This window comes from Nycticebus coucang, chromosome 8 (assembly GCF_027406575.1).
Source record: "Nycticebus coucang isolate mNycCou1 chromosome 8, mNycCou1.pri, whole genome shotgun sequence".
Lineage (NCBI taxonomy): Eukaryota > Metazoa > Chordata > Mammalia > Primates > Lorisidae > Nycticebus > Nycticebus coucang.
In genome coordinates this window covers 95,250,072-95,272,664 of record NC_069787.1, presented here as the reverse complement: position 1 = coordinate 95,272,664, position 22,593 = coordinate 95,250,072, and the positions used below count along the sequence as shown (strand labels likewise).

Sequence of the window (22,593 nt, the reverse complement as noted above, 5' to 3'; positions counted from 1 at the left end):
GCGGGGACCACAGGTGCCCGCCACAATGCCTGGCTATTTTTTGGTTGCAGCCATAATTATTGTTTGGTGGGCCCGGGCTGGATTCGAACCCGTCAGCTCAGGTGTATGTGGCTGGCACCTTAGCCACTTGAACCACAGGCGCCAAGCCCTCCTGCCCTTTCTTAAGAGGCTGGCTTGGCCTGCTCTTCTGGGAGGCTCAGTGCTGATGGGTGAAAGGGAGGAGGAGGCTTCCTCTCTGGACCCCTGTAGCCCAACTTCTTCATTACAGGTAGGAAGCCTGGGACCTACACCTGCCCAAGCTGCTGGGCCCAGCCCTGGGAGGAGCAGCTTGGGCCCAGGATTGCCCCTTCAGGACCTTACCTTCTCACTAGACCAGGTTAATTCAGGTTAACAAATTCCAAGGTCTGAACTGCCCATAGCAACAGCTATTGTGCCAAGCACAAAAACCATCCTGTCAGTGCCTGGGCCCCTGAAAAGGCAACTCAGAACCCAACTGTTGAGGCTAGAGTTAGGCTGGCAGGAAGGAGTCACTGATCCTGACCCCTGCTGGGGGTGGGTGTGCAGGTGCACCAAAAGCCATGCCTTTCACTCTCACAGGTGGGCACACACACACAGGGACTGCAGACCATAGGGAAGTTAGAAAGTGCCCCTACCCACTATGACTCAGACGTGGCTGAGTCCCCTCTCCAGAGCAGGGACTCTCAAGCTGCCCTCAGGCTGGGCTCTATTCCCACCCTCTTTGCTGCTCTGGATGGTGCCATGTGTGATACAGCCACGTATCTCCCAAAGTCCACAAGTACCACCTGCCGCCAGTATCCAATACACTGGAACACCTGGGACCTCGGGCAGCCCTACACCAGAGCTGAGGGCTCTGCCCATGCTGGCTCTGCTTCAGCTTTCCCCTGGCTCCACCCTGCACCAAGTGGACCTGGTGATTCTCTCAGAGAGTCTGGTCAGGTGGCTCCCAGACACTAATAAACAGGAAAGATGGGGACCCAGAGCCCACTATGCAGGGAGTGAGGGAGGTAGGGACTCATCTCCTAAGCTTCCTTGGGCTGCCCCAAGCCCCTCATCATAAGTCATGAGCCTAGTTTGGCAGAGCTGGGCTGGGTGGAATCTAAATTTTGACCCATGGGTCACCTGGATCCTGCCTGATCCAGGAATACCTGGAGTCTCACTGGGTTCACCATTAATGATGTACCCTGTTCAATTTGCTTTGGGTTGCTTTGAGTGTCCATGCTAAGGGCTCGGCACCCATAGCTCAGTGGTAAGGGCGCCGGCCATATACACCAAGGCTGGCGAGTTTGAACCCGGCCGGGTCCTACTAAACAATGACAACTGCAACAACAAAAAATATAGCTGGGTGTTGTGTCGGGCGCCTGTCATCCCAGCTATTTGGGAGCCTGAGGCAAGAGAATTGCTTAAACCCAAGAGTTTGAGGTTGCTGTGAGCTATGACGCCACAACACTCTACAGAGGGCAACATAGTGAGACTCTGTTTCAAAAAAAAAAAAGAATGTCCATGTTAAGGATTGTCCCTAAGTATGGCTTCAACCCCACTTTGGGGATAGCAATTGTCCACACTGGGGCAGGAATTAAAAGTCTCCCAAGTACAGGCAGTACCCGTAGCTCAGTGGGTAGGGCGCCAGCCACATACATGGAGGCTGGCGGGTTTGAACCCAGCTTGGGCCAGCTAAAATCAACAATGACAACTGCAACAAAAAAATAGCTGGGTGTTGTGGTGGGCACCTGTAGTCCCAGCTACTTGGGACTTTGAGGCAAGAGACTCGCTTAAGCCCAAGAGTTTGAGGTTGCTATGAACAGTGACGCCACAACGCTCTACAGAGGGCAATATAGTGAGACCCTGTCTGCAAAAAAAAAAAAAAGTGTCCCAAGTACAGTATTTAAACATGTCTCCCATTCAAGATTTAACTATGACCTGATTGTCTTGTTTTTTTTTTTTTGAGACAGAGCCTCAAGCTGTCACCCTAGGTAGAATGCCGTGGCATCACAGCTCACAACAACCTCCAACTCCTGGCTCAAGCGATTCTCCTGCCTCCACCTCCCAAGTAGCTGGGGCTACAGGCACCCGCCACAACGCCTGGCTATGTTTTTTGGTTGCAGCTGTCATTGTTGTTTGGTGGGCCCAGGCTGGATTTGAACCTGCCAGGTCAGGTGTATGTGGCTGGCGCCTTAGCTGCTTGAGCCACAGGCACCGAGCCATAGTTGTCTCGTTTATTATAATCCAGTAAGTTATTTACACATCCTAAGGATATGGTATTTTATTGCATTCTAGATGGCATATATACATCCATGACCCATGGATGGTATTTTTTTTTGCAACAGAGTCTCATTATGTCACCCTTGGTAGAGTGCCGTGGTGTCACTGCTCATAGCAACCTCAAACTCTTGGGCTTAGGTGATTCTCTTGCTTCAGCCTCCCCAGTAGCTGGGACTACAGGCACCAGCAACAACGCCTGGCTATTTTTTTTTTTTTTTTTAGAGACCGAGTCTCACTTTGTCACCCTCGGTAGAGTGCTGTGGTATCACAGCTCATAGCAACCTCCAGCTCCTGGGCTTAGGCGATTCTCCTGCCTCAGGCTCCCGAGTAGCTGGGACTACAGGCAAACGCCTGACTATTTTTGTTTGTTTGTTTGTTTGTTTTTGTTGCAGTTGTCATTGCTGTTTAGCTGGCCCGAGCTGGGTTTGAACCCACCAACCTGGGTGTATGTGGCCGGTGCCCTACCCACTGAGCTATGGGTGCCGCCCAGGGGGATTCTATTTTTCTCTCTTTTTTTTTTTTTTGAGACAGAGTCTCACTCCATCACTCTGGGTAGAGTGCCGTGGCATCATAGCTCACAGTAACCTCAAACACTTGAGCTGGCTCAAGACATCCTCCTACCTCAGCCTCCAAGTAGCTAAGATTATAGGCTCTCAGTTAGTTTTTATTTTTATTGGCCAGGGCTGAGGTTTGAACCCACCACCTCTGGCATATGGGACCGGGACCCTACTCCTTGAGCCACAGGCACCACCCAGTTTTTTTATTTTTTATAGAGGCAGGGTCTCACTCTTGCTCAGGCTAGTCTCAAACTCCTGAGCTTAAGCAATCTATCTGCCTCAGCCTCCCAGAGTGCTAGGATTATAGGCGTGAGCCACTGCGCCCAGCCTGACAATATTTTTCTTGAGAACACAAGTATTTACTCACATCCCACTTACCCAGAACCTGTAAGAAATATACTTCTCTGGGCAGCGCCTGTGGCTCAGTGAGCAGGGCGCCGGCCCCATATGCTGAGGGTGGCGGGTTCAAACCCGGCCCCGGCCAAACTGCAACCAAAAAATAGCCGGGCGTTGTGGTGGGCGCCTGTAGTCCCAGCTACTCGGGAGGCTGAGGCAAGAGAATCGCTTAAGCCCAGGAGTTGGAGGTTGCTGTGAGTGTGTGAGGCCACGGCACTCTACCAAGGGCCATAAAGTGAGACTCTGTCTCCACAAAAAAAAAAAAAAAAAAAAGAAATATACTTCTCTTCCCCCTAGTCCTTGTCCCCACAATGGTCTCCTCATGTCTTAGAGCAGTGTTTTTCAAACTTTTTTATCCAAGGCACATTTGAACCTATAGTTATATTTCTGTAGCAAACTTAAATTATGCTGATTAAAAAAAAGAATACACTTGGGCGGCACCTGTGGCTCAGTGAGTAGGGCGCCGGCCCCATATGCCGAGGGTGGCGGGTTCAAACCCAGCCCCGGCCAAACTGCAACAAAAAAAAAAATAGCCGGGCGTTGTGGCGGGCGCCTGTAGTCCCAGCTACTCAGGAGGCTGAGGCAGGAGAATCGCCTAAGCGCAGGAGTTGGAGGTTGCTGTGAGCCGTGTGACGCCACGGCACTCTACCGTGGGCCATAAAGTGAGACTCTGTCTCTACAAAAAAAAAAATAATAATAAAAAAAAAGAATATACTTGCTGTGCTTTGAACCTCTTTTGAAAATAATTTAATTAATGATCTTTAAAAACTTTCTCAGCACACCTAAGATCCTCTCATGGCATGCCAGTGTGCCTTGGCATACCAGTTGAAGATCACTGTCTTAGGTATTCCCTGGGTGGAGTTCTTAGCCACGCCCACACTGCAGTCTGTGTTCACCCATACTCAGGCACGCTGAGTGCAGCACCCGCCCACCTTTGGGTACAGTATCTCTTCCCACTCTGCTCTAGTAGCTAACCTCACACAAGTCAGAATTTAGCTGGCCCTTAGGTGAAGTGTTTACTAATACTCAGGTACACCCAATGCAGTATTCACTCCCTCCCTGAAACCATGTTCTGCTCTCCTGCTTATGGAACTGTCAGACACACCTACTATTGGTCCTGGCACCTAGATGAGGAGATATTTTGGGGGGTGGGAAGGGAGGGAAATGTGGGCCAGCTCTGAAGAGTATGGTAAGTCCTACTCTGGGGGCGGGAGAACCCTGGGGCAATATGCCAGGGAGGCTTCCCTGACACTGGCCTCTCAGAGGGATGCTGAGGTGACTTTCCTGACCCACTGGCTGCGGAAGACATCAAGATATGGAGGGTGGGTGGTTGAGTGGTGAGGTGGTGAGGCTCAATTCTCAACTCCAGCCTTGTCCTGGCAGTCCCAGCCTTGCAGTGGGGACAGGCAGCATAGCTACAAACTGGCTGAAGAGTGCAGGGGGGAACCAGCCTTGGAGGCAGCTTCCTCACTACCTCCTACTCCTAGGCCCTGTCCCATCCTACCCCCTTCCCTAGAAGAGCTCAGGAGACCCAGACAGTAAGCTGCTCCTACCAGAACCCTGAGACTCAGCTGGGCCCCTAAAAGCTCAAGTCCTATGGTTTTGAGGCTGCCTCTCTCTCCTGCTCCCAGGACAAAGGTTTGGGCTGGGACTGGGCAGATCTTGCTTATCTCATCATAAATATTTATCAGGCTCCAAGGGCCAGAGCCTGCAGCTGGCGGGGAGGTGGGGGTGGGGGTTAGGGGCAGATGCTGCAGAAGGATCTCAAAGCTCTTCCCTAATGAGGGTGCTGTGAGAGGAGAAAGCCACCTGGGCCTTGGGATCCTTGGGGAGGAGGAGGACAGATGGACAGCGGGACAGAATCAGAGCGAGCCTCAGGGACTTGGGTATAATCCAACAAGCAGACCTCCCTATGCACCCCAGGAAGGTGGGGGAGGAGGAAGAGTCTGAGGAGGCCAAGGCTATGTGAGATATGGCAGCCTCCTCCCTGGACTGTCCTCCCATAGTAGAGTCTCTGTCCACCATCACCCTCTCCCCAGGTTGTATCCTCACTCTCATCACAACCCTTCCCCAACTGTGCTGCCCTAGCGTCCTTGAAGCTGTGGCCACAGCTTCTACTATGCTCCCACAAAATCATCCTCCCAGAGCTGTGCTCCTACAAAGATTCTGTCCCTGCAGAGCTGTGCTCCCTCATATACCGTCCACAAGGACTGCCTCATACAAACCTCTCCCCTCTTCCCACCATCTCGCCTAACCCCATACCCTCCACATAGAGCTGTGCTCTACGGCCCCCACTCTTCTTTTTTTTTTTGAGACAGTCTTTCTATGTTGTCCTCCGTACAGTGGTAGAGGGCCGTAGTGTCATAGCTCACAGCAACCTCAGATTCTTTGGCTCAAGCGATTCTCTTGCCTTAGCCTCCCAAATAGCTGGGACTACAGGCCCCCGCTACAACATCCTGCTATTTTTGTTGTTGTTGTTGTCGTCATCGTTGTCTAGCAAGCCCAGGCCAGGTTCGAACCCGCCAGCACTGGTGTATGTGGCTGGCGTCCTAGCCACTGAGCTATAGGCACTGAGCCTCCCCACTCTTCTTGAACTGTGCTCCCATCTTCCCAGAATTGTGCCCCCCCAAATGAGACTCCCTATCCTTCAGAGCTGTGCTCACTACACAGGAGCCCCCACCTTCAGTCACCATGAGCTCCTTTCTTTGTTGATAGGACCACAGATATTGGAAACACCTGGGTGAGCAGAGCAGCCTCTCATGGAAGCGCCCCCGTCCCCCCCCCTTTGCCTCTGTTCTAGTGCTCCTGTGTGCCACAGGGCAGCTCCCCCCTCATTCACATGCTGGTGGGACCTACAGGTGGAATCAGAGCTCTTTGCTCAGAGCTGAGCCGCACAGCAGGGATCTGGGAGTCTTTTGTTTCCCAAGTCCTGGGGGAGTTAGGGGAGCTAGAGGCAGAGAGGGTGCATTTTGGGGCCTAGAGCCTCCTCTTCCCTGCCACAGGCAAGCACAACTACAGATAAGCAGGGCAGCCAGAGCCAGTGAACACCCCAGAAGATAATGAGGGGCATGGGGGAAGGGACAGCCTCAGGCACAGCCTGGGGGTGGGTGTCGGAGGCTGCCTCCCAAAGCCCAGAGTGCTCATTAGTGGAAGCCTAGGGGGAGAGTCAGCTAAGTGGGTCAGTGCCCCTCCCCCAGCCTTCCTGACAGGTGTGGCTGGGAAGGAGGATTGTCAGCCTATTGTCCCCCAATGAAGTCAGTCCCATTCGTAGTCCCTTCCCCCTCCAACCCTCCTTGATCTCTTTTCCCCTAAGTTCCCCCTCTAAGCCCCATTCCTCTAACCCCCCTTCCTGAGTCCCTGCCCCTCACCTACCTCCTCCCAGAGATCTCCCTCTCTGAGCCCCCCTTTCCTCCCTGAGAACCCCTCTGTGGCTTCTTCCCCTGTCTGAGACACTCCCCCGCCCCCTGCAATTCTCTCCCCCACCCCAGGTGCTGGCCCCTCTGCCAGCCTCCCCAAGGCATCTTCCAGACTGAGCCACACCTGGGAGAAATTGAAATCTTAGATTCTTCTCCTACCCCCTCCAATGAAGCAGACATCCCTGTCCTGGCCACGAAAAGCAGTAAAACACAGCTCCACTGGGGCTAGCCTGAGAGTTGTGCCAGAACAAGCATCCAGATTTGGGGAGGAAGCCAGTCAGGGCACGCAGTGGGCTCCAGACCTGGGTTTTCTGGCCCCCACCCCCAGCAGCCAAGTGGCCCTGGGCTTCCACTCTGGGGTCTCAAACTCCTCCTCTTGCCCCACAGTCATGAAGATGATCTTCCTGGCTAATCTATCTCAGGAGTGTGGTGGGCAGGGGAGGAGAGAGGGAATCTCAGAGGCACGGTCTTCTCTGCACAGGGCTGTTCAGAAAGACGGAGTCAGTCTAGGTTCCCCTTCCCAAATCACGATGGAGCCAGATGAGGTAAGATGTGCTGTCTGACTGTCAGCTGCCCCAGCCCCTGTGGCCTCCAATCTTTGGCCAGGCCCCTGCTTGATCAAGGACCTTTGCTCAGGCTCTGAGAAACTTCTGTACTGGCTCACCTGGTCCCATGACAGGGGTTAGAATATGGATGACTCTGTCACCCTTAATGTTGCCATGACACAGTTCTGGGAGGGGTAAATGACTGTCCTGGTCCCCACCAATCCCCACCCCAGTCCCAAGGTCACTGTCGCCTGACTAGTCTGGGTCTGGCTGCACAAGAGTTAATCTCATGGTGCCCCCCACCCCCCCAAGTGTGCACAAATTCCAGGAACGCTTTCCATTAAGGAGGCTCTGAGCAGACTTCATTTACATTAATAAGAACCAGAGAAATCTGCGGAGTGGGGGTGGGGGTGGCACAGCCATGTATTTGCTGCTCACAGTTTGCGTTTGAGTCTGGTAGAGGCTAAGGGGCTCTAGCTGGGGCTCCTGGCCTTAGAGGAAAGGCCCAGCCATGCTGGTGTTGATATGCTAGGTGTCCAGCCAGTCCTGGGAGATTTGTGTCTGAGGGAGCACCACAGTCTAGCTGATTTTGGAGACTCCCAGTCTGAAGGGGGTAGCAAAGCCAAGTCTTGGGTAGGATAGGACCCCAACCCATGGAAATGATGAGGTCAGAGCCCTGAATGTTGAGCTCTCCCAGCCAGGATATGCTGCTGTCCATCTCTGAGCCTCAGTTTACTAGTCTGTTTGAGAAGGCTGCTCCCTCCTCCCTCTTCTTCCTGTAGGTGTGGCTGCAGATATAAGGGAGAGTTCTGGGCCTTGACTCAGTCTACTTAAGGAGCACGTGCCAGTTCCTTAATCTCCTCCCCTCTCCAACTCTGCCTTTCAACCTATAGATGAGCAGTAGCTGGCCTATTTGGACCTGTTTAGTGAGCTCAGGAGCCTGTTCTGGGTGGAAACCCCCAAGATCCACCCACCTGGAAAGGGGAAGCTTTGGAGTGACAGTGTGTGCACAGGGTGTGCCTGCTGGGTGGTGGCTTGTGCTCTGTTTTGCTGGGGCCCTGGGGGCTCCCTCTCTCTTCCCAGATCCAAGCCAGCTGCCAGACCAGGTTTCCTTCCTTGGAGGTAACAAGAACATTTGAATCCCTCCTCCTTGGGCAGGAGCCAGGCTGCACTTGCACGCAGGGGTGAGCTTTTATGACTGTGCTTGGCCTGTGTGTGTGCACGCACACACACGCTTACCTATGAGCCAGGGGTTGGGGAGAGATATGCATGAGCCTGCAAGCTTCCACACACTGGGGAGGGGGAAAGGCATGTAGCATCCCTGACTTGTCAAGAGTACTTGGGGAATGGGCGGTGCCTGTGGCTCAAGGAGTAGGGCGCCAGTCCCATATGCCAGAGGTGGCAGGTTCAAACCTAGCCCCGGCCAAAAAAAAAAAGAGTACTTGGGGAAACACGCATGCTGCCTGCTGCAGCTGGATGCCTATCCAGATCAGCTTGTGCCTGCATGTGCATGAGTACACACTGCATGCTTGAGAATGTGGAAGAAGACCTTTCTATTCAGCCATGGGGCAGGGGAGGAAGAGGAAGGGAAGGAAGCCCCAGATCTAGCGCCCTTCAGGATTTGGGCTCAGCCCTGCCTTGCTCCAGGCCCTCTGGATCTACTGGGCATCCTTAGGCAGTGGGCTGTGGGGGGGGCCTAGAGGCCTTAGGCTGAATACAACCCTGAAGGGCAGGCTGCACAGGGCTCCTACACCTGCATCTGCCTCACCTCTAGACCCAAGCCAAGGGTAGTAGGGAAGGCTTAATTGCATCCATGAATCATTCTCAAATATCTCCTGTCCAGCTAGACTGAAGGGATGATGATGGTCTGGAGCTGGGAGCCTAGCCTGGGTCCCAGGGGCTCCCATGGCCTCTGTTGCACAGGGAAGCAGCAGGGGTCCAGGCCAAGCCTTCTGGCCCCTCCTCTCTCACCCACCCACCTTAGCTCAGTCTCCTGTATCAGTGTACAGAGTTCACTCCAAGTAGCTCAGCTATCCTATCTCAGCTGCTGTGGCAGAATCAACTCTCCCAGACTTCTCAGCTCTCTCAGCTCCTCATCCAGGCATCCTCTAGGCCTTGCTCTTGGTCTCCAGTTGTCTTTTTTTCCTGGTTTGTTTTCTCTCTCTCCCCAAAGCGTTGGGGGACATCCTAAGGCCTAGCTCCGTGTAGAGTTGGAGCACATTGTAAAGCCTGATGTGCCTGCAGCTAGGTACCTATTTCCTCCAAGTCCATTGGGCCCCAGGGGCAGCATTCACCAGCAGCAGCCCAGACTGGTAACCTTCAACAATTGCTTTGAGTCTGTTTCCTCTTTAATGATGAAAATGGTATTTGGACTTAGCAGGATAAAAGAGTCCTACATGTGGCCTGTGCCTCCTGCTGGAAAGTTCTATCTGATCTGGTGTGGAGGCTCCCACCTGTAATTCTAGCACTATGGGAGGCTTAGGCAAGTGGATCACTTAAGCTCACAAGTTCGAGATCAGCCTTAGCCACAGCGAGACCTCATCTCTAAAAATAGCCAGATGTTGTATGTTGTGGTGGGCACCTGTAGTCCCAGCTACTTGGGAGGCTGAGGCAAGAGGATCACTTGAGTCCAGCAGTTTGAGGTTGCTGTGAGCTAGGATGCCACAGCATCCTACTGAGGGCAACAAAGTGAGGCTCTCTCTCTCAAAAAAAAAAAAAAAGAAAGAAAGTTCTTTCTGGCTAGGTGTGGCATATTCCTGATAGGGTTCTGACTTTAACCCACATCCATGGGCCCATCCCCTTCCTGCCACATTTTGGGAGGCTGGGATGAGGGAATACAGGCATCCTCTGATTCTATTTGGGACAGCTAGACAAGCCTGACTCTGACTACTCCTGGGCTATAGAGACAGAAAGAAGCTGGAGGTCTGATGTGGGCTCTATCAAGAGTATTTCTGCTAGTCAATAATCACACGATGAGTAAATACATTTTGTTCACCACAGAAACTATTTACCTGGGTCAGAAAGAACTTCTGAAACTGAAGCATTTATTGTGTACAGAGTCAGTGCCCCATAGTTGGGTGTCGTGGGGGCAGCTTCCCTTTCTAGCCAAAGAGGGTCCCTGGGGGTAGGGGAACCTTCAGGAACTCAAAGGGCTGGCAGAGTTGGCACCTGCCTGGCTCCACACAGTTTCAAGAATTTTTTTTTCTTTGAGACAAAGCCTCACTTTGTTGCCCTGGGTAGAGCGCTGTGGTGTCACAGCTCACAGCAACCTCCAACTCTTGGGCTTAAGCAATTCTCTTGCCTCAGGCTCCCAAGTAGCTGGGACTATAGATGCCTGCCACAACACCCAGGTATTTTGGCTATTTTTTTAGAGATGAGGTCTTGCTCTTGCTCTTGTTCAGGCTGGTCTTGAACTCATCAGCTCCAGCAATCCACCCACCTCGGCCTCCCAGAATGCTGGGATTACAGGCATGAGCCACCACGCCCAGCCAGAGTTTCAAGTTCTAACTAGATCTCCCTGAATCTCAAGAGATCTGGGAAAAAGACCTGGGAACCTCCACTACTTAGGACTTTGTGGAACATCCACTACCACCACCAAGAACCTGGCCAGAAAGATGATGGAGTGCTGCCACCTGGTGGCCACCAACAGCACAGTATTATCTTCCAGGGTCCTGTATTAGCGCAATCTCCCCCATCACCCCACCTGTCCCTGAGGGTATTTGTCTCTCTGACATCAGGGTGGCTGGGCTCCAAGTGCCCTTGAGACCCCCAGCCAGAATGTACATGCCTGGGGAGCTTAGCTCAGGCCTGGATGCTCATCTGGGCTTTGAAACTTGTTTGATGCATGGCCATGACAGCTGCTCCTGGATGGCCCTCAAAGCCCTGCACATTTTAGCAGCTGTCCTGGCCAAGGGCAGTCTGGACTTGCAAACCCCAGAGGCTTCTTCTAATTCAGAAAGAGCCCCCTTCCAAATGTGGGATTTGGGTTTCCCTACTTGGGTAGCTTGCACTGTTCTTGCAACACCTTCACATCAGTTAATGGCTAGGGAGAACAGTAGCCCTATGGGCAGGGCAGGGTAAAACACATACTCATCTCTGGGCTTGGAGTTGGAACAGACCTTGACAGGCCAGTGTGGGGATGCTTGGAACCTTGACTCTAAGCACTAGTAAGATCTCCCAAATAGGGTCTTGCAAGAGACTTGAGCCCAAGGTACATACAGCCTGCCAAACCTCAAGATCTGGGGCCATCAGTTTAGGGCTGCAGTCACCTAAGTACGGCTAGGTATGTTGGCGACAGGTGTGGCTACAAAGCAGGTTGGAAGTAGGAGAGGGAGCCTCTATCTTTTCCGAGGGGATAGCTCAGGACCTTACATGTAGAGACTTCATAGGAAGGTCCACGCTGGTGTTGCCCAGAGCAGCCTCCACAGGAACAACTTTGTTGTTGTTTTTCATTTTATATAAAATAATTTTTTTTTTTTTTAGAGACAGAGTCTCACTTTGTCACCCTGGGTAGAGTGCTATGGCGTCACAGCTCACAGCAACCTCTAGCTCTCGGGCTTAGGTGATTCTCTTGCCTCAGCCTCCCGAGTAGCTGGGACTACAGGCACCCACCATAATGCTGGCTATTTTTTGGTTGCAGTTCAGCCAGGGCCGTGTTTGAACCCACCACCCTTGGTATATGGGGCCAGTGCCCTTCTCACTGAGCCATAGGTGCTGGCCTATAAAAGAATATTTTAATTCTTCTCTTTAAAAGCTGCAAGGACTATATGATTTGGAAATAAGACTATACCAAACAATGGTCAAGGATGAATCATACATTCTCTTCCTTCTCTTTTGCCTGGTCACTCAGAAATATACTATCAGCCACCAAGCCCAGCCAGAGTTGTTGCTTATTGCCTTACATTATTTTTATCCACATAGTCTACTTTCCTTCCACATAAATTCAAGACCCTTTTTTATATACTGATATGCCATATCTCTGAGGCCTGGCTGGAATACTGATATTCTGTGCCATGTTGTCTTTTGACTGACATCACCCATTTGGTATACTTCACTGTCCCAATTGCCACATCTCCTTGTTCCTAAAGAAAGTATTGTGACTGGATTGTTTTCCTTCCACCTGTCTCATGACAGGGTCCTGACCCTCGCTGAACTAAATGCACACAATTCAAGGATCTTTCAAGAACCAAACTGCTAGCTATTTTGGACTCATGAAGTACCATTTAGTTAATAGTTCCTGTAAGTTCCGGAAGAAAAGAGAAGCTCTTCCCATGTTTTCCCAACACATAGTGCCAGGATCAGTGAACACTTTAAGGGCAGTTGACTGAAAAAATCTAAAGGTACTAGACAATTTACCCAATTTACAGTCCTTTCCTGTTTCTTTTGTTGCAATTCAGATTATGCACTTTGGGGCGGTGCCTGTGGCTCAAGGAATAGGGCACTGGTCCCATATGCCGGAGGTGGCGGGTTCAAACCTAGCCCCGGCCAAAAACCAAAACAAACAAACAAAAAAACAGATTATGCACTTTGGAAATACATGTCTTCAGAACATAGCTTCTACTTTTTCTTTTTTTGGCAGTTTTGGCAGGGGCTGGGTTTGAACCCGCCACCTCCAGCATATGGGGCAGGTGTCCCACCCCTTTGAGCCACAGGCGCCGCTAGCTTCTACTTTTTCTTTTTTCTTTTTTTTTTTTTTTTGTAGAGACAGAGTCTCACTGTACCGCCCTTGGGTAGAGTGCCGTGACGTCACACCGCTCACAGCAACCTCTTAACTCTTGGGCTTACGCGATTCTCTTGCCTCAGCCTCCTGAGCAGCTGGGACTACAGGCGCCCGCCACAACGCCTGGCTATTTTTTGGTTGCAGTTTGGCCGGGGCTGGGTTTGAACCCGCCACCCTCGGCATATGGGGCTGGCGCCCTACTCGCTGAGCCACAGACGCCGCCCGCTTCTACTTTTTCTTACAATCTAATCTTTAGACTCTTCCTTTCTCAAGGGAGGGTCTAAAGGTGGGTGCCCTTTCTCAAAGGAGGAGCTCCCATCCAAGCACATAGTGGAAATGGGAGGAAACCATGGAGTCCTCTGCACTAGTGAGAAGGGGCAGATAACTACACAGCATCACCTCCCAACCCCATGCAGACCCACACACAGCATGCGCACCCTTCCTTCCTGCCTCTCTCCTCCCTTCCTGACATCCACAGGAACAACTCAGAACAGCTTAGAAACAGGTACCCGGGAGTGTGGGATGAATTCAAGTGCCCTTCCTGGTGTAGGGAAGTCAATCTTGAGCTTAAAGAGGCTGATGGAGGGATGGCTTTCCTGTCATTGCTTGGCTGTCACTCCCCTAGGGAAGAAGCTTCCACCCAGCCTTTGATGAACTGAGTGCATGTAATTAAGACATACCCAGATCCCATAGTGTGCTTACCTCAAAGAGCTGTCCAGTCCAGGCTGTCTGTCAGATGCATCTAATTAGGCCACTGTGACTGGTGCTCAGGTGCAAGGAGCACCAGTATCTACCATGCTGCCAGGGCTCTGGAGGTGGGTCTCCTCTCTTCAGGGATATTAACCCTGGTAGACTCCAGCTTTGGGAACCCAGTTTCTCTCATTTGTGAGGTTCCCAAGCCTTAATCTCCAGAGACCCAGGCTTGGGGTTTCTGCATTTGCCTTTACCTTGCCCTAACAAGTAGCTGTGGTTGGGCTCAATCTCTCCAAGGCACCACCTGGCTGGCCAGGGTAAAGACCTATGACTTGAAAACTCTCAGCCAGGCTAGGAGCAGTGGCTCACGCCTGTAATACTAGCACTCTGGGAGGCTAAGGGTGGATTGCTTAAGCTCATGAATTAGAGACCAGCCTGCAAAGCAAGACCCCATCATCTCAACAAAAATAGAAAGACTGGGCGGCGCCTGTGGCTCAGTGAGTAGGGAGCCGGCCCCATATGCCGAGGGTGGTGGGTTCAAACCCAGCCCCGGCCAAACTGCAACAAAAAAATAGCCGGGTGTTGTGGCGGGCGCCTGTAGTCCCAGCTGCTTGGGAGGCTGAGGCGAGAGAATCACGTAAGCCCAAGAGTTAGAGGTTGCTGTGAGCCGTGTGAGGATGGTACAGTGAGACTCTGTCTCTACAAAAAAAAAAAAAAAAAAAGACTGAGGCAAGAGGATCACTTGAGCCCATGAGTTGGTGGTTGCTGTGAGCTGTGACACCACAGCACTCTACCCAGAGCAACAGCTTGAGACAGTCTCAAAAAAAAAAAAAAAAAAAAGGGCGGCGCCTGTGGCTCAGCTGGTAGGGCGCCGGCCCCATATACTGAGGGTGGCGGGTTCAAACGCGGCCCCGGCCAAACTGCAACCAAAAAATAGCCGGGCATTGTGGCGGGCGCCTGTAGTCCCAGCTACTTGGGAGGCTGAGGCAAGAGAATTGCTTAAGCCCAGGAGTTGGAGGTTGCTGTGAGCTGGGTGAGGCCACGACACTCTACCGAGGGCCATAAAGTGACACTCTGTCTCTAAAAACAAACAAACAAACAAAAAAACACTCCTCAGCCACTCCCCACCCCCCACCCCAGTATCACAAGAGCCAGGTCTGCCAGAATATTGAAAAAAGTGACCATCTTTAAAATCCATGAGTCTGGCTTTAAGAACAGGTTGCAGAGAAAAGGCCACCCTCCCTGATAATATGCCAGATGGAGCTCAAGCACTCAAGTTGACCAGATTGGCAGTGTAAAGCACCACATTACCATATCCCAAGAGCAGACTCTTAAGACTTAGGCACAATTCCTGCCCTTGTGAAGCAAGGTCTTCTTTTTTGAGACAGTATCTTACTGTTGCCCTGGGTAGAGTGCCATTGCATCACAGCTCACAGCAACCTCAAAACTCCTGGGCTTAAGCGACTCTCTTGCCTCAGCCTTCCAAGTAGCTGGGACTACAGGTGCCCACCACAGTGCCCACCTATTGTTGTAGTTGTCATTGTTTCGCAGGTCTGGATTGGACTCAAACCTGCCAGCTCTGGTGTATGTGGCTGATGCCCTAGCCACTGAGCTACAGACACTGCGCCATGAAGCATGGTCTTATTGGTCAAGAGATATTCTCCACCCTGGTGCTAAAGACAAGGATGAAATCTCATCTTTCAGGGCTGTGCCTCTGGCTCAGTGAGCAGGGCGCCGGCCCCATATACTGAGGGTGGCGGGTTCAAACCCAGCTCCGGCCAAACTGCAACAAAAAAATAGCCGGGCGTTGTGGTGGGAGCCTGTAGTCCCAGCTACTGGGGAGGCTGAGGCAAGAGAATCGCCTAAGCCCAGGAGTTGGAGGTTGCTGTGAGCTGTGTGACGCCACAGCACTCTACCGAGGGCAATAAAGTAAAACTCAGTCTCTACAAAAAAAAAAAAAAAAAAAAGAAGAAATCCCATCTTTCAGAACAGAAAACCCTGAAATATCGCTAAGCACCTCTTAAGCAGCTGAAATAGAAGGTAAGTGGACTGCTATAGGGGGAGAAATGGCTGCCTCAGTTCCTCAATCCCAGTAGAGGGTGACCAGGTATCACCTGTATAATGGCCAAACACAAGGAGGTGCTACACTGTAGAGCAATAAAACCCCTTCCCTCTGGCATGTTTGTAATAAAGTCTGTGAAAACTGGGCAAGCAGAAAGTGCTCATGCCCAATTTGGTCTTCAGAAACTGGAAAGACATAGGAAAGCTCACTTGGGTTAAGGTTGAAATTCCATGTAGTTGGCGGTGCCTGTAGCTCAGTGGGTAGGGTGCCATCCAGAAACACCCAGGCTGGTGGGTTCAAACCCGGCCCAGGCCAGCTAAGAAAAACAATGACTACAACAACAACAAAAAATAGCTAGGCTTTGTGGCAGGCGCCTGTAGTCCCAGCTACTGGGGAGGCTGAGGCAAGAGAATCGCTTAAGCCCAAGAATTTGAGGTTGCTATGAGCTGTGATGCCACAGCATTCTACCAAGAATGACAAATTGAAACTGTCTTAAAAAAAAAAAAAAAAAAAAATTCGGGCAGCACCTGTGGCAAAGGAGTAGGGTGCTAGCCCCATATGCCGGAGGTGACAGGTTCAAACCCAGCCCTGGCCAAAAAACAAACAAAAAATTTTTTTTGTAGAGACAGAGTCTCACTTTATGGCCGTCGGTAGAGTGCCATGGCATCACACAGCTCACAGCAACCTCCAACTCCTGGGCTTAAGCGATTCTCTTGCCTCAGCCTCCCGAGTAGCTGGGACTACAGGCGCCGGCCACAACGCCCAGCTATTTTTTGGTTGCAGTTCAGCCGGGGCTGGGTTTGAACCCGCCACCCTCGGTATATGGGGCCGGCGCCCTACCAACCGAGCCACAGGCGCCGCCCTTTTTTTTTTTGAGACATAGCCTTACCTTGTCACTCTAGGGACAGTGTCGTGACATCACAGCTCACAGCAACCTCAAACTCCTGGGCTAAAGTGATCCTCTTGTCTCAGCTTCCCAAGTAGCTAGGACTTTAGCTGGGCGTTGTGGCGGGCGCCTGTGGTCCCAGCTACTCAGGAGGCTGAGGCAAGAGAATCGCTGAAGCCCAGGAGTTGGAGGTTTCTGTGAGCTGTGTGAGGCCATGGCACTCTACCGAGGGCCATAAAGTGAGACTCTGTCTCTAAAAAAAAAAAAAAAAACCTAAGTAGCTAGGACCACAACTATCCACCACACCACTTACCTGGTTTTTCTTTTTCTTCTTCTTTTTTTTTTTTTTGTAGAGACAGTCTCACTGTACCGCCCTCGGGTAGAGTGCCGTGGTGTCACACGGCTCACAGCAACCTCTAACTGTTGGGCTTATGCGATTCTCTTGCCTCAGCCTCCTGAGCAGCTGGGAGTACAGGCGCCTGCCACAACGCCCAGGTATTTTTTTGTTGCAGTTTGGCCGGGGCTGGGTTTGAACCCGCCACCCTAGGCATATGGGGCCGGTGCCCTACTCACTGAGCCACAGGCGCCACCCTTGGCTGTTTTTCTATTTTTAATAGAGAAGGGGTCTTGCTGTTATTCAGGCTGCTATCAAACTCCCAAGCTCAAGCAATAAATGCACTTCAGCCTCCTAGAGTACTAGGATTACAGGCATGAGCCACTGTGCCCATTAAGTTTTAAAGGATGCTGAACTCTTGAACTTCAAAATTTGAACACAATATGATAGGCAATGAAATAAGCTTAAAGTATTACTTGTAAATAACTTTTTTTTTTGTAGAGACAGAGTCTCACTTTATGGCCCTCGGTAGAGTGCCGTGGCATCACACAGCTCACAGCAACCTCCAACTCCTGGGCTTAAGCGATTCTCTTGCCTCAGCCTCCCGAGTAGCTGGGACTACAGGCGCCCGCCACAACGCCCGGCTATTTTTTGGTTGCAGTTTGGCCGGGGCCGGGTTTGAACCCCCCACCCTCGGTATATGGGGCCGGCGCCTTACCAACTGAGCCACAGGTGCCGCCCCCTACTTTTTTTTTTTTTTTTTAAACAAACTCTGATTTCATTACTAGGATTGACTTGCTCAGACATGTTTTACCTACCCACTCACCCAAGAATAAAGAGACATAACACCCACATTTTTCAAGGTTTTTCTTTTGTAAAGAAGCCAAATTTGGCAACTAGACTGAAAATCTTCCAAAATTCTGTACAAATGTGTAATATACAAATATACACAAGGCTTTTGCCAAGAAAAGACATCATGACATCAAACAACAGAGGTGGCTTTGGTATCACATACCACCTAGGGCACTGTAACCTCTTCCAGAACGTGAAGAATTGGTGGACCATAACATAGGCTACATATGTAAAACACAGTACATTACACTATATACACCGAAGTATAAAAAAACCCACTGTCCTCTCTAGTCTGTTTACAAGCCTTCTGGTGGAAAGGAAGGTCATTCAACAGACAACCCTCATTAGGGGAGCTCCTTTAAGGTGGGAAGAAGAACCCTACAGAATGAAGTGATTCACTCTGAATTATTAACAGCACAAGGCAATGCCCTTAAAGACACAAGTGTTAAGAGTGAATTCAGGAGCTGGACCACTTCTTGTGCTCCTTGTCATCTCTTGTCTCACTCCATCTCAGTAAACCGGGCAAACATGGCTTTCCGAACAGCATCTTTGTAGGAATCAGCACCTGACAACCCATATGCGCTGCCTTTGGCTCCTAGGCCAGCTCCTTTTAGTCGGACTTGAGCCTGGGGGAACACAAAGAAAGTTAGCAGCTGGCAGGAAGGGTACAATTGCTCCCACCTCTCACCAAGCTCACTCCTTACCAAGCAGCACCACCCACCAGGAGATATGAAAGGAAGTTTTATATGAAGACAAGGATTTCTACATTGGAGACTTACAGCAGGTTTGAGAACTGAAGAAATAAAATGGGCTAAGGAACACAGGCAGATGAAGCTATACCCCCTGCTCCTCAATGCCTGCTCAGCAATCATTCATGCCAATAAGGGACCCAAAGCACTCACTAAAGCACGGGGAAGGCCTGGTAATTATAGGCACAGATTATAGCAGGACAGGTCAGTGCTAGCAGAAATCATTGGTGGAGCTCTTGCCTAGAAGGCCAGTGGGTAGAGGCCTATGATCCTGAGATTAAGTCTCCATGATAATCTCTTGATTAATTTAGGAGTTTCTTGTGAAAATCTTACTAGCTTTATCTATCTTACTGAGACGGTCTCAGTCAACCTGGGTAGAATGCTGTGGCATCATAGCTCACAGCAACCTCAAACTCTTGGATTTGAGCAAGAGTGCCCCAGCCTCCTGAATACCTGGAACTACAGGCACCCATCACAACACATGGCTTGTTATCTATTTTTAGTGGAGATGGGGGTCCCACTCTTTCTCAGGTTGGTCTTGAACTCCTGAGCTCAAGTGATCCACCCACCTCAGCCTCCAGTGTACTAGGATATAGGTGTGAGCCAATGCACCTGGCCCTAAATTGTAATTTTTTAAAATACATACCCAAGATCACTTAGAAATTATAGTACGTTTTAAAAAATTCAATCTAAGCTAAATGGCCCTCTCAATAATGAGGTTTATTTACAACAAAGGAAATAAAAATACATGGTCTTTAGAAGAAAGTCAGTTTTAAATAATATAATCTATAATATATAATCTCACTATCATCCTGAATAGAGTACCATGGCATCATCATAGCTCACAGTAACCTCTAAGCAATTCTCTTCCCTCAGCCTCCCAATTAGCTGGGACTACAGGCACCTGTCACAATGCTCAGCTATTTTTTTAAGAGCTGGGGTCTCACTCTGTCTTAGGCTGGTCCCAAACTCCTGAGCTCAAGCAATCCACCTGCCTTGGCCTCCCAGAGTGCTAGAATTATAGGCATGAATCACCTCACCTGGCCCTAAGCCAGTGGTTCTTAACCTTCCTAATGCCTCCTAATGCTGCGACCCTTTAGTACAGTTCCTCATGTTGTGGTGACCAACCATGAAATAATTTTCATTCCTACTTTATAACTGTAATTTTGCTACAGTTATGAATCGTAAATATCTGATATGCAGGATGTATTTTCATTGTTACAAAGGGGTCGCAACCCACAGGTTGAGAACCGCTGCCCTAAGCTATATCTTAAAACAGTGGTTCTCAACCTTCCTTAATGCTGCAACCCTTTAATACAGTTCCTGTGGGTTGCAACCCATAGGTTGAGAACTGCTGTCTTAAAAGGAGCATAAAGGGAAGGCTGAAGGAAACAAGAATCCTACTCAGTGGCCAAGGACACTGCCCCTTTGTGGTAAAGATGCTCCTGAGTCCCAGACCCTTTGAGTGTCTTTATCTCATCTAATCTCTGTAACAAGCTTGAAGGCCTGGTACCACTGAAACCTGGCCTTACCTCAATGGGAGCTGTGATGCCTTGACACTTTCTTCCCAAACCAGAGCCTTCACGCCAGCCCATGGCCTGCAGCATCTTGTTGCCAATGTTACTGTGGTCAATGCCATCTTTGGTGGGTTGCTCATAATTCCTGCCAGTGGCAAACACATAGTTACTTAATAAATAGCCAGAGCCCCAGCTAACCAACTAAAAAATGTGCACACCACATACACCGTGCCAGCATCAAACTGCTTCTTGCGCTTGGGTTCTGGAGGTTCTGGAATACCATACTTCTCCCGTCTTTCTGCAGCACGATCTCGGTATTTCATCTACATGGGAGAAAAAAACATGGCTAGAGTATTTAGAGACCTCAGGCCAGGCACAGTGGCTCATGCCTCTAATCCTAGCACTCTGGGAGGTTGAGGTAGGTGGACTGCTTAAGCTCAGAAGTTCAAGACCAGCCTGAGCAAGAGTGAGACCCTGTTTCTACTAATAATAGAAAAACTGAGGCAAGAGGATCATTTGAACCCAAGAGTTGGAGGCTGCTGTGAGCTATGGCACTACCTAGGGTGACAGCTTGACACTCTGTCTCAAAAAAAAAAAAAAAAGAGAGACTTAATACACTAATTCTTTTTTTTTTGTTCGGGGCTGGGTTTGAACCCAGCCACCTCCAGCATATGGGACTGGCGCCCTACTCCTTGAGCCACCAGCGCCACCCTTAATACACTAATTCTTTAAAACTATCACAAGTGGCTCAGCGCCTATAGCTCAGTGGCTATGGAGCCAGCCACATACATCAGGGCTGGCGGGTTTGAACCTGGACCCCCTCCCCGCCCCCAGCCTGTGAAACTACAATGATAACTACAACAAAAAAACCCTGGGTTTTGTGGTGGCTTCCTGTAGTCCCAGTCCCAGCTACTTGGGAGGCTGAGGCAAGGGAATTGCCTAAGCCCAAGAGTTCGAGATTACTGTAAACTGTGATGCCAAGGCACTCTACCGAGGGTGACAAAATGACACTCTGTCTCCAAAAAAAACCCCAAACAAAAAAAACTATCACAAGTTTATTTATTTAATTTTTTTGAGACAGAGCCTCAAGCTGTCACCCTGGGTAGAGTGCTGTAGCATCACAGCTCACAGCAACCTCAAATTCATGAGCTTAAGCAATTCTCTTGCCTCAGCCTCTCAAGTAGCTGGGACTACAGGCGTCCGCCACAACACCCGGCTATTTTTTGGTTGTAGTTGTCATTGTTGTTTGGCAGGCCTAGGCTGGATTCAAATCCACCAGCTCTAGTGTATGTGGATGGTGCCTTAGCTGCTTGAACTACAGGCGCCAAGCCTATTTATTTTTATTGAGACAGAGTCTTATTTTGTCACCCTTGGTAGAGTGCCCTGACGTCATAGCTCACAGCAACCTCAAACTCTTGGGCTCAAGTGATTCTCTTGCCTCAGCCTCCAGAGTAGCTGAAACTATAGGCATCTACCACAATGCCCAGTGATTTTTAGAGATAGGGTTTCACTCTTGCTCAAGCTGGTCTCAAATCTGTGAGCTTAGGCAATTCACCCACCTTGGCTTCCCAGAATGCTAGGTTTATATTTTTATTTTTTATTTTTTTGGTTTTTGGCCGGGGCTAGGTTTGAACCTGCCACCTCCAGCATATGGGACCAGTGCCCTACTCCTTGAGCCACAGGCGCCGCCCTAGATTTATATTTTTAGCAGAGATAGCATCTTACTTTTGCTCTGGCCAGGCTTTGAACTCCTGAGCTTAAGGGATCCTCCTGCCTCAGCTTCCCAGTGTCAGGATTACAGGTGCGAGATACTGCCTCTCTATCTACATTTAAAACTCTGACTGGGCCGGGCAAGGTGGCTCATGCCTGTAGTCCCAGCACTGTGGGAGGCCGAGGTGGGTGGATTGTGTGAGCTCAGAGGTTCAAGACCACTATGAGCAGCAGTGAGCCAGAGTAAGACCCTGTCTCTACTAACAACATCAAAAATAGCCAGCACCGCCAGAGGAAGAAGAAAATCAACAAAAAGGAGTACTTCAAAGAATGAACAAGCAAACTGAAAATTAAAAAAAAAAACAAACTCTGACTGCATGGCCCCCAGCCTGTCTTGGCAACCAGCACCAACTGTTTGCCCGTTACTGATGTCATAGGCTTCTCCTGCCTCTGCTCCTCCACATGCTCACCAAGCCCTTCCTACTTCCTTCTGTATCACCTGCAATCACCTCATGCCCTACTTTCCCTCGGCCTAATTTGAAGCTAACCTCGTTGCCCATGAAGGCTTCGTTGGCCAGGCAAAACAAGAGCATTCTCTCCTCAACAAAATCCAGTGTACTTCACCAGTGAGTGCCTAGCATTTAGGACCTGTGTAAGCAGTCTTGAGGTATGCTTCTGTCTCACGCACTCATGTGATGAAGGGACAGTGTAAGGTTCACAAAACACAGAAATCTTGGGTCTAGTTTACATGATTATAATGGTTGAGGGACGAGTCTGTGATAAATCCCTCTACCATGCCCTTTGTCCCTGGAAGTAAATGCTATAAATAAAAGCTAAAGCCGAAGAGACAGCCCAATATAGTTTTCCAAGTGGCGTA

The 22,593-nt window shown here is 50.2% G+C and overlaps 1 protein-coding gene across 3 annotated transcripts in view; it reads right to left on the bottom strand.

The window, feature by feature from the left end:
* Nucleotides 1-17,746: 17,746 nt before the first annotated feature.
* RBM5 (RNA binding motif protein 5) overlaps nucleotides 17,747-22,593 on the bottom strand; it is a 36,503-nt gene continuing 31,656 nt past the window's right edge. For all 3 annotated transcript variants that reach the window (XM_053598528.1, XM_053598530.1, XM_053598529.1), the window contains exons 23-25: nucleotides 20,232-20,329; nucleotides 20,022-20,151; nucleotides 17,747-18,366 (exon numbers count right to left, since the gene is read on the bottom strand). In XM_053598528.1, coding sequence (XP_053454503.1) covers nucleotides 18,241-18,366; nucleotides 20,022-20,151; nucleotides 20,232-20,329 — 354 coding nt within the window. In that variant the 3' untranslated portion in view covers nucleotides 17,747-18,240. The remainder of the gene's footprint in view (nucleotides 18,367-20,021; nucleotides 20,152-20,231; nucleotides 20,330-22,593) is intronic.